General features: G+C 41.4%; 1 protein-coding gene across 2 annotated transcripts in view; it reads left to right on the top strand.

Moving 5' to 3' along the window:
- Nucleotides 1-341: 341 nt before the first annotated feature.
- Nucleotides 342-11909, top strand: part of LOC117754610 (radixin) — a 31787-nt gene continuing 20219 nt past the window's right edge. The window contains exons 1-2 of one of the 2 annotated variants that reach the window (XM_034573612.1): nt 342-678; nt 8917-9017. In XM_034573612.1, the coding sequence (XP_034429503.1) occupies nt 9006-9017 (12 nt within the window). In that variant the 5' untranslated portion in view covers nt 342-678; nt 8917-9005. Of the gene's footprint in view, nt 679-748; nt 986-8916; nt 9018-11909 lie in introns of those variants that run through there. The other variant, XM_034573613.1, reaches the window with a different exon arrangement.

Genomic DNA, 11909 nt, shown 5'->3' with positions numbered 1-11909 from the left:
CACACTGTGGAGTCATCTGCAGCCACGCACCGTTCTGTTTAATGGTAATGGTAATGTGACTGGTACAGGTGTTTTTATTACTGGGGTGAGTTTTACTGTAGAGTTTTACATGTGGACTAAGCAACCAGGTGGAATTAAGTACTCTTGCATTTCGTGCATCTCCACAAACCAGGCTGCAAAACCACACTGGATATTTACTCTAACGTGTCTATAAACGTGTGTGGCAAATTGCATGCTCCATATCCTGTCAGGGGTGAACTATACTCTATATAAGCATGTGTGGCCAGAGGGGTCTCTGCAGTATTAAACGTCTCCTGGCTGGGTCCTGTGTTAAAGTCAAGGAGTCCTGGTTGACACCCCGCAGCTCTGCAGAGTGTCAGCGCCGGGGTGAGGGAGGGGGTGAATCTGCAGGACTCACCACGCCTCGGTACGGCAAGTTCGTCAGCCATATTGACTGTGTGCACCTCCGGCCGTGGGAGCCTGGCGGAGGAGTCTCCCGCAGCCCGTATCACAGTATCACCGCGTCAGCCCTCGGTGCGCACCGTGTCCGGTAAACAGCGCAGAGGAGGACGGGAAGGTGAAACGCTCTATTTTTACGCGCGGTGGATCTATATAAAGACGCGCAGCCAGCTGGAGGGGGTGACAGTTGGACACATCCTCAGCCGCCGGGCGTTAGAGGTGAGTTTGATCGGCTTCGTCTCCGCCTGCCTCCCGTTAATCCCTTTCAAACCCGGTGTGGGGAGGGAGGGGGGTTATTCTCCTCTTCGGGCTGGTTGTGCCTTTTACGCAAACGCTTTACAGATCCGCGGCGCTTGTAACTTGGAGAACAGGGACCACCTATCTGACAGGCAGGTTTAGCCGCGTGCGTGGACCATACACATCAGCCTCTTACCGGCGGACGTCGTGCACGTTACCGGGCGGGAGAACGGGGTGAGTAAAGCGGTGTCACTTCAAATATTACGCAACGGACACCGCGGCAGTCAAGGTAATTAGATGCGTGTCCATTACCCCTCATTGTTTCGAGTTCAGGAGTCTCACACTGTTTACATCTATGCGCAATTACGCGTGCCCGGCTTCTGGTTGTTGGAGCGGTTTTAGCGGCTGTTGGGTGTTTTTTCACGCAGAACCATCGCTACCTGTGCCGCAACTATTGTGGCGAGTGTCGCTGCGTGTTTCTTCTGCTACAACGTTTCGAGCAGCTGCTGTTTGAACGTTGTCGTCATGTTGATACGTTGTAGCGGGTTGGAAACTCTCCTCTGGTGTCGTAGGTGGCTTCTAGAATGTCAAATCCCGCTATTTGTTGCGCCTCTCTCTCAATTTGCGGCCACTCCACCGCAGTTTGAGAGTCGCTGCGGTGATGACACGCATTCATATTAAGAGCGATTGTACGTTTTGCACGTAAACATCGGTCTTGAATTGAGGCACCTTAGCGCGCCCTCACGTGACGCTCCATCTGGCGCAGACAGATGCTCCGTCTGCTGCGTCGCCGGCAACTTAACGACTCTTGTTGATTGGCCTCGTTACAAGCGGGCGGAGAGAGTTGATTGGTCATTACCCCTGTCGCTCAAATCCCCTCCTTTTGCTCTTGGCCCCGCCTCCTTCCCGGGGACCAAATTACAGCTCATTTGAGAAAGAGGCTCCGCGTCATGTCATGAGATAGTCCACCTGTACCTGGTTTTAGATTTCTCTCTCTGCCTCATTCAGCTCATAGAGGGTCAGGCTCGTGTTGTCCTGAGCCGACGGTCATAACATCTGTGTTCATTTGTGTTGTTCGTGAGTTTCAAGGCTTCAGGACATTTTTAAATCCAATTAAATATAACTTTTTGGAATTATTCATATGTCAATGTCAGCTTTATTCATATAGCACATTTATTTTTTTGAATATAGGACACTTTAAGTTACCAACTACCAGTAGATGTTAGCGGGCACCAGCGGATGTTATGGACATAACCTCAGTTGTGCACTTTAGCATCGTCAAGTGTTTTGGCCTTGATCAATGATACAGGCCGAACTCGAGGGTACACTGAGGCTAATGCTAAATCTGACTGGCTACTGGCTTGTATGGCAGCACTAGGACAAGATGGAGAATATCCCTTGTATATTCTACTTTGCTAATTAATGCCTACCACCAGTTGATGTTATCGGAGGTTAGTGACCACCAGCTTAAAACAACTTGGTTGACCAAAGTGCTTTACAAATTAAAAGGTATAACAAGACATCAGGCAATATATCATAATAAAATAAAATCTGCTGGGATAAAAACATTCTCAACTCCAGAACTCAAAGAAGGCCACAGAGAAGAAATGTGTCTTTAACAATGATTTGAAGCGTGCAAGAGAGGAGCCAGATCTAATTTGGAGTCGTAAGCTGTTCCACAAGTTTGGGGGCGGCTACTGCAAAGGCTTGATCGCCTCTGGTCATGAGCCTAGTTTTAGGAAAATCCAGGTGCAGCAAAAGTTAACAACAAAATGTTTAAATCGATCCTGTAACGAACAGGAAGCCAGTGGAGGGAGCGCAACACAATATGGTCCCTCTTTTTCATTCCTGTCAGGAGGCGAGCAGCAGGATTTTAGACGAGCTGCAGGCATTGAATGGATGACTGGTCTAAGCCCACATACAGAGAATTACGGTAATCAAGTCGAGGAGATATGAAGGCATAGATCTCTAGATCTTTAGGTGGGATATAGGCCTTTATCTTGGATATAAGTCTCCACTGAAAGAAGCGACACCTAACAACGGAGGAAATCTGCTTGTCAAATATGGATCATGAATAAAAAATCAACATTTAAAAATAATTTGGTCACAATTTATAAAACTAAGATTGAATTAACATGAACATGAACCATATTTAAAAAATGTTTGTTATTGCCGATCATTATGAAGTTTTCATAACCTCTGCCAAGGACGTTATATTTTCACCCCTGTCCGTTTGTTTGTCAGCAGGATTACACCGAAACTATTGAACTAGTTTCCACGAAACTTGGCGTAGGGACGGGACATGGGTCAAGACAGAACCCATTACAATTTGGGGTTGATCCAGGACTTTTCTTTACTTTTCTTCCAGCATTGTGACATCAGGCATATTTTGACATTTTCATAGGTTTCCAATGAATATTTAGGGGACTAATATTTAGAAGTGAGAGCAATTTGTTGCAGCTTGACCGTACTCTCTTAGTAGCCGTTCTAGTTTTGGAAAGAGGTTTGGAAAAAGGTTGTTGGACACCCAGACCCTTTGGAAGGTTTGTAACGATGCAACATCCATCTACCAAAGAGCTCAGGGACAATTGGGCTCAATGCAGAAACACATTGAAGCCGTTTTTTTACAAATAAGCAGACTCATTAAATTCAGCTCATGAATCTGGCTGAATCTGGACTCATTCTTCACAGAGCAGCTGCCAATGTGAGAGCATCTGAGGCTTGTCTACGGTGTCATAGTGTTGGCTGAGCAGCTCCTCAGGCTGAATGGCTAAATCAGTTTGGGTCATTGAGCTTGTTGGAGGAAATCTGTATCTGTGTTTTTGTCCCTCTGAGTTTCTGCCATGTTCCTGTTTACACTTTTAATGTTTTGTGAATTTCTTTTTTATTTAACCACCGTTTTGTAAAAGTGCATGCATGCATCAGTAATAAGTACAGTCGGTCAAAGTTGAACCAGGAAGTTGCTCTGTAGGTATTTAAAATCTCATTTTTAACAATCAGTTTATTCATTATTTCCAATTTGAAAAAAATGTAATGCAAGTCTGTTTCTAAGCTTCTAAAACCAATTTTTTTTATATATTTATTTACTTTTTATATATGAGAGTAAACTGTCATACTTTGTGTATATTTTCAAATAATTGATTAGTTGAGATGATAATAGATTCATCGATATTAAAAGTAATCCAGAGCTGTGTTTTTAAACTGTACAGAGTAGGTGTTTGTCTTGGTTGATATCAGTTGGTGCCTGAGAGCAAATACTTTAGTTTCACAACCCACATCATAGCCAGGTTCGCTGACAGACGCTATCCAGTTTCTCTTTCCATCTCTCATCTCACCGTCATGTCTTCTCCTGCTTCATTTCTGTCACTTTCTTTTCCTGCCTCTGTCATTCCTGTGTCGCTCTGTGAGACCCCTCCATGTCCAGAGAGGTCCCGTGGTCTCAGGTTTAAACTCAGTCGGCTGTCAGTCTCGTGCCAAACACTGAATATCAGCCCACTACATCCTTTTAAGTCGACCTGGATGAGTGTCAGCAGCTCCATGCAGGAGCAGACAGGAGTGATGATGACTTCAGCAGCTGTTCAAACCGGGTTTGCCACTGTCTGTTTAGCCAAGTGAATATTTATTAGAGTCAATATTGATCCCATGAATATCAATAATGTTGAGTAAACCATCTTATGGTTGTTGGACTTATCAGAAGATAGAAAATAATTATTATCTTATATTCATTTTAGGTTTTCCCCAGGGCAGGGAGTCTGTGGTCTTATGTCATTACCTCCACCAGGATGTTATCTTTTCACTCTAGTCCGTGTATTTGCTTGTCAGCGGTTTTTTTTGTATTACTTTCTTTGACATTGCGAGATTTTGAGTTTTCTTTTCTGTTGTTATGTAGATTAGTCAACCAACCGACATTATTTGTTAATTTAAAAGCCAACAGTTGTCAAAATGGTTTTAATTGTTCCAGCAGAATGTATCCAAAGAAGGGATGTTGAATTTATTCCAAAAATCCAGTTCTAAAATCATTATAATCAATATATTTGTGAGGGGATTGTCCGCTCAGGACGGCTTTGCTTGCATTTACGTAACAAAATGATGTAACATTACTGGCTTAGTGGTCACATATACGAAAAAGTATCAGAGACGAACCTTTGCTTCTTGTTCTCTTCTAATCAGTGTGAGTAAGGAGGCGAATAAAATATTAGCTTCCTGCCGGCAGGTAAATTGTTTTCGCATTGAGTTAAACTGTAGTGAACTTTGACCTGCAATATTAACTTGCCGTTAACCTCGTGTGACCTTGCCCTTACTTAACGGATAAGTCAAGAGGGCACGCAGTAGGTCAAGCTGACAGTTTGAGAGATCACATCAGCTCATGATCTCTGCTGGATCACGATGTACTTCAGACAGTCTGATGAGCTCCTAGACTGCATGTTTAAAAAGTTGAGGTCATTACAGTTCCAATTTGAACTTTCACACCATATTCAAATGAATGTTTGAAATTCTAATAAGAACTGACAGAGTAACCTGGAAATAATGGTCTGATTTCAGTGTTTGTAGCAGTACTTGAAACCAATGAGCCCCTGGAAGTTATGAAATGTGAGAATTAAAAAAGCTTAAAGAATGCCGTGAGAACATGGGATTCACTGGAGTGTTTGTGCAGAACCACTGTAACAGTCCTTAAAGTGTCAACATCAGTTTGCAGCGTGTTTGTTTGTGGTTTCATGGGTCTCACCCTGCACCGACCATTTGTGCTGTTCCACAAACACTTGTCTCCTTTACACTCGATGACAAATCCCCTCACACTTGTGTTGTACAAGGAAAGCCTTGTTGTCAAGAGGAGCAGTTGGTACAGTTTCCTGCTGTTGTAACAGCTGTTGGAGTGTGTATGTGTATGTTTGTGTGTCCTCTCTTGCACTTTAATTATTAGATGTTGTCGACTCTCAAAACACACATGTAATACAATTAAATATTCCTCTTTCGAAGAAACCATGGACAGCTCCGTTATCATCTGTTAGGTTCGTTCTTTATCTTTAACATATCTCAAAATATAATGTCTTAGAAATGAAATCACAAGAAAAGAAGCAAATTAGTATTTGTCTTAAATTCCATGTAACCAGTGTCAAAACATCCAAATACAGTAAATACAAAGATCCAGTATTCAACATTTCTGTGATAAAATAGACAAAATTATATTCAGTTTACACCAGAGTCATGAAAAACCTTTTTATTGTTTTGACAATTACAATTTTTCATGGTGCAGACCTTCTGAAAATTAAGGTGGGTTGAGCTTTTGAGCTCTCTCTCCACATGAGCAGTGACCTGGAAGCTGTGACAGTTTCACTGAGTGAAGGGACACACACACACACACACACACACACACACACACACACACACACACACACACACACACACACACACACACACACACACACACACACACACACACACACACACACACACACACACACACCTTGAAGGCTTATACATCCACATTACAAGGCATTGGGCTGCTTAACAGAGCAGACCTGTGTTCTTTTGGCTCCAGATGCTTTCAGCTACAGCGCACACAAGTCACCCTTAAGTGTGTGTGTGTGTGTGTGTGTGTGTGTGTGGGTGTGTGCGTGTAGGCCAACGCCCCATGTGTTTTAAAGCCCGAAGCACTAAAATCGATTACATTTCGTAGATTGTTATCGCTCTCACCTTGCAGCTCGGAGAACTAAGCTGATGTTATTGGTTCGGGCCATTGACAGAAGAACCAACACAGAAAAAATAAGAGATAGCAAGAAAGCATTGGAGAGGCAATGCATACCCTCTTTAAGCTTGTGCTTTTATTTTAAGTCCTACAAGATGCAGTGATACCTGGGAAAATGCATTTTTGAACTATGCATCATCTGACTTCTTTACTTCCTCATGATGTCATTAATCATGTGATATAATATGATGGGGAATCATTTTCTGATCAATTTAAGCTTTTTATTGTCTCTGTAACATTTTATTTTTGTGGAGATATATTGGAAAATCAGTTTTTTGGATCACATTTCACTGTTTGAGTGATCAACTCCAAAAGTTAATCATCTTTAGAGAAACACTCAAGAAATATTTGCATCAGGTTTGGTGAAAATCTGCCCATGCATTGTTGAGTTATTTTGTACGCATACACACACATATGTGCACACAGACAGAGGTGAAACTAATTCTCTTTTTACATGTTAACGTCAGCGCACAGGTTCGAGAGATCAGGTGGAAAGGTGGAAAAGGAAAGGGACATTTTGTCCACAATATATTTTAGGTCACAATATTGACTTAAAAATTGTGTTGCGTCCACGAATTAAGCTCTAAAGTGTTTCTTCTGATCCAAAGCAAAAACCTCCATGTCTGACTTTCTTCTCTCCAGTTAATGAAGGAAATCAGTGAAAATGTCTTTAGTCTGCTCATTATTTTAGTATTCTCTGTCTTCGCCTATCTCCTGGCTGCAGGAATATGGGTCAAGGCACCCTGTGAATTCTTATGTGCTCTGACTCCTGCTCACGTTTCCTTCCATTAATCCTCTGCACTGCTCCTCGCCCTCTCTCTGTCTTTCTCCATTGTTAAGGTGAAATGGAAAGAAGCAGCTCAAGAAAAAGAGATATAGAGCTAGAGGAAATTGCAGTGGGAGACCCAGCTGATAAACTCACTGCAGGCTGCATATTTTTCAGCTCCTTTTAGATTTTGTACCTTTTTAATTAAGAGAGTAACCCTAACCTCTGAAAAAAGGTTAAACTTGCAGAAACTGGGTCTCTATGACAAATGAATGGGGCTCGGTGATATGGCCAAAACTGTTGTTAAGAGTATAAAGTAGCAGCAGACATCATCTAAGAATGTATACTTTACCTTATCTGTGTTTTTAAAAAATTGTTATGGCCAGAAACAATATTTTGCTATCTGAGGTTGAACATTGAACTTAAATTGCTTGCACAGTTCATAAGATTTATATCGATGTACAAAGAGCTTTTGTTATGTTGCTATTGAAGAAAATGTCATCACCATAATCATCGTTATCATTTTATGGCCTGACCTGACAAATAACTCTGATTCAATCTACTGATCCACTGAGACAATCTAATGGAATTGTTCCGGTTTCATTAGTGAGACGGAACAGTTCCTGTTTACGTCTCCAGCTTGTCTCGCCCTTACTTACTAGCTCATTAGCTCCATCGCTGGCATGAATCCTGGGAAATACAGTAAGTTGGTCCGAGAAGGATCTTGGGAATGGAAGGATGCATTTCTCGCATCTTCGAAACTGGACAGCAGCTTTGACACCGTCGGCCTCTAAAGTAGCCTCTGAAGGATGCAGCCCCTGAATTGGGACGCAGCTACTGTCACCACATCATCACAGAGTTGCCTCTTAAACATGGTTACCATGGTAACAGCAAGTACTGTCCTCGTGCTTGAACTACTTATCGTGTGAATGGAAGTGTAGAGAACTTATAAATGACAATCCTGGGTCAGTGAAGCTTTGTGGCTTTTAGAATGAGGCAGCTCTGATTGTGGGTGCGATCAAAGAGTCATCTTCCAGGCCTCATATACTTTGAGGATTGACCCCTAAAGAACATTGATGGGGGGGAGTGGGGTCTCACTAAGCTGTGCATTGATTTGCAGGAGTCGCCCCTCAGTTATGTGGCACTTCAAAGTGAACAAGAATAATGTGAGAGAATTAGGACTGAATTAGGCCAATGTTTTCCTAATGCTCTCTGATGTGATTATAAAACGTGCAGTTTGCCTCAAGAATATTTAATGTATTTCAAATATTTAGAAATCCCCTTCCTCTGCCTGTGAGTATGATTCTGACAGAAATGGAAACATAGAAGAGTTAAAGAGGCATTAAGAAATCTGTGATGAGGGAGTTTTTTCTCTCTACAGTCGCCAAAGTGCTGCTCATTGTGGAAACTGTTGTGTTTCTCTATAGTTTTAAGGTCTCACAAATAAAATTGAATTAAATCGATTTGTATGAAGTGCTCAGTTCTGTAGTAAATTTAATTGTGTGGAATTAATATAGTTGGTATCACATTTATAAGTGCCTGGCATAAGCAGAGAAGCTAGTGATCATTATGTCCATCAACCCGTCCATAATCATCAGTCTTTCCCAAACTGCGAATCGGCATGTTGTGATTTGACGTGCACTCTGATGTTTATTCGTTTGTTTGTTTGTTGACATTGGTGCATTTGTGTTTGTTTGTTGTCTCTCAGGTGCTGGTGCCCCGTAGGGAGGCAGGAAGACGGAGGACGACTTCTTTGCGGTTTCTCATAATCAGGGGACTGGTGGAGAAAGAAGAAAGATGCCTAAACCGGTGAGTTTCTAATTCTACAGCACCATTCCTGTGACTACTGATGTTCTTAAATCCCACAAGGTTTGCTCACCTATGTGCGGAATTCCTCAGAATCAGATTTCAGAGCTTGAGGGAGTTGGTGCCCTAAACTTTCAGTTATGACATGTTTCATAGTCACAGTTCTGGAGAGCTTGTTTTGTTGATCTGTAGCAGATGTGGCTCCTGGGAGTTAAGAGGAAGAAAACTCGATGAGAAAAAACTGCTTTGTGATTATAGCTGACTTACACCCTTCTGTGTATTTACTAATTTGCAGCATCTACACTATTGGTGATTCTAAGAAACTGATACTGCAGTTAGCACAAACAGCCCCTCTGGATAGTTTCAGGAAAATCTCAGGAGTTTCATGTCTGAAAGCAGGTTCAGTGTTTTTGATTGCATTCTTCTTCTTTAACCATTTTATTTTAACTTATGTATTGGCTGGTTCAAATTGAAAGGCATGCATCTGCAGTGTGGCATACATTTTTTTATCTAAATACTCTTCTCTGCAAGGAAAGAAGTCAAGAGCGAGAAAAAGGCGGAAATAGAAAGTTAATTTAAGGTTTTGCGTTAAAACGTGTACTCGGCATCAGGGAAGTTATGTTGTCACCCCTGTCTGCTTTAGTCGGTTGGTTTGTTTGTCACCAGAATTATTCAAATACTACTACACGGATTTCCACAAAACTTCATGGGAGGACGAGAGGAATCCATTCAATTTTCATCAATTTCCCCGGAAATATTTCATGAATCTTGAGTAAATAAATTCATCCATGCATGGAGGACTGATATCTATGAGTGTGTGCAGTTTGGTGCTGCTTCGTGGAAATTAAGGGGCCTGTCGGAGGTCTGTGCCTAACTGAATGTCATTCTAGTTTAGTAGTTAACTGATCATAGGCATGCAGTCTGCAGAAAAGTATTTAACAGCTTTAAACTGCAGCATCATTTTATTCTTTATGACATTCGAGGCAATCCTGCGATTAAAAACATGAACTGTAGTATTTACAATTGTTTTCTACTGGCTGCAGCTAAAATAATCAGTTTAGTTAAGATGGTCACAATAACTGCAGAGCTCTATTCAAACAACACCCTTTATTTGACCTCACGACTCAAGAGGTTTTTGGCTTGAGGGAGAGGTTGACTGTAAGTTCAGGATGGGTTTCAGGCTCTGATGAAAAACAGGTAAGAAAGAAATAGAAATAAACCATTGTTCTTTATTCCTGAAGTGCGGCCCCTCATACATGCCAGTCCGGAGTCTTTGCATCTGCTCTCCCAGTCAGAAGTAATCTGTCACAGGGGTGTACGGAGCGTTTGGGAACACATAGACACACACAGTCACACAGACACACAACAGTCGGTCACTTTGTGGAACTGTCCTGTCGATTGAAAGAAGCAAACACAAAGAGGTCTTTCTCTGCTCTATTTTTGGACTGAAGGACACTGGGAGCTTTTATGTTGCTCTGACACAGACTCACAAACATACAAACACACACACAGCCTGAGTTTGCACTGCAGCTTAAATAACAGGATTATAGTCTGATGGTTGTGGAGCTTATTGTACCTTTTTATTATATTACCTTTTATCATATTTTCACCTTGGAAACAGGAGCACAAACTCCAGGAATCTGTCAAAGATCACTTTGGAACAGAAGCATCTTTAAAGCCTCAATAGGAAACCACTGTATTGTTTTATAGTCAGTATAGACAGTATAGTTAGCTCTTTTATTATTTCTACAAACATCTTCTTGATTAAATTAAAGACTGTTATGACACAGAAAAAAATAATTCCGTTTAACTATTTAGTGCTCAGAGTTATGCTTGAAAAGGACTTTGGGTCTTTTAATTTTGCATTTTTATATAACGCACTTGAAGAAAGAAAAACTCCTTTAAGATGCTCCTCTTTTTAGGAAAAGTGGTACATGTTTGCAGTTGCAGAACAAGTAGCTTTTAATAACTTTATATACTTTATATTTTCACTTCAATTTGATTTAACTTCCCTAGATGCAGAGTATTTGAAATAAATTCTGTTTCAGTTGATAGAAAGATTTATCATTTAAGCAAATCAATGTCTGACTGTAAACCTTCACTTGCATTAACTAAAAAAAGAGTGCTGGAGGTCAGTGAAAACGAGGGGGCGTGTGGTCGCAGGGTGTTTACAGTCCTGCTGTCTGTACGTGCTGGCTGCCTCCACATCTATCTGCACCCAGCCAGCAGTTACACTGAGCCCCTGCTCCATCAATCTCAGTAATGGGGAATTAGGCCAGGTCCAATTCCTGGAAAGAGACCAGGGACATGTAATGGAAAAAAAAAACTAATGAAAGGATCGGAAGTGAAGAGAGAGAGAGAGAGTGTAATGGATATGGAAAGAGGAGGATGATAAATGAAGGGAAAAGATGGAGCAGCTTATAATAAAGAAAAAGGAGAAGGAGCAGAGAAGCTGAGGTGGAGAGAGGAGAGGAGCTTTTAAAAGGCTTTTAAAAAGGTTCAGTGCTTTTTGACCTTGTGTCCGGTCACAACTATTGAACATGCAATCACAAAAAGTTAAAACATGAAAATCATTCAAATGGAGCCCATCGACTATTATCTGATGATTAATTAACATCTGGGTCAACAGCCAATACGTCAGGTGTAGACGGTGGAAATCTGGGCCAACACTTTGTCCTCTGTTCGCCTGACACTGTTTACAGTCTGAGAATTTACTCTTTACACACAAAATACAAACAGTGTTTTAGTTCTAGGCGACATTTTTGCTTATCTCTATTAACACCTATCTTCATATGAATGCAGATCAATTTAAAGTCTAATAACTGATGCATTTCGGTTCATTTATTCCAAGTCTTTTGCTCTACACAAGGACTGTTTACCTGCGGGCAACCACAG

This window comes from Hippoglossus hippoglossus, chromosome 21 (assembly GCF_009819705.1).
Source record: "Hippoglossus hippoglossus isolate fHipHip1 chromosome 21, fHipHip1.pri, whole genome shotgun sequence".
NCBI lineage: Eukaryota > Metazoa > Chordata > Actinopteri > Pleuronectiformes > Pleuronectidae > Hippoglossus > Hippoglossus hippoglossus.
The sequence above is the reverse complement of the archived record's forward strand: the minus strand, read 5'-3'. Positions and strand labels throughout refer to the sequence as shown.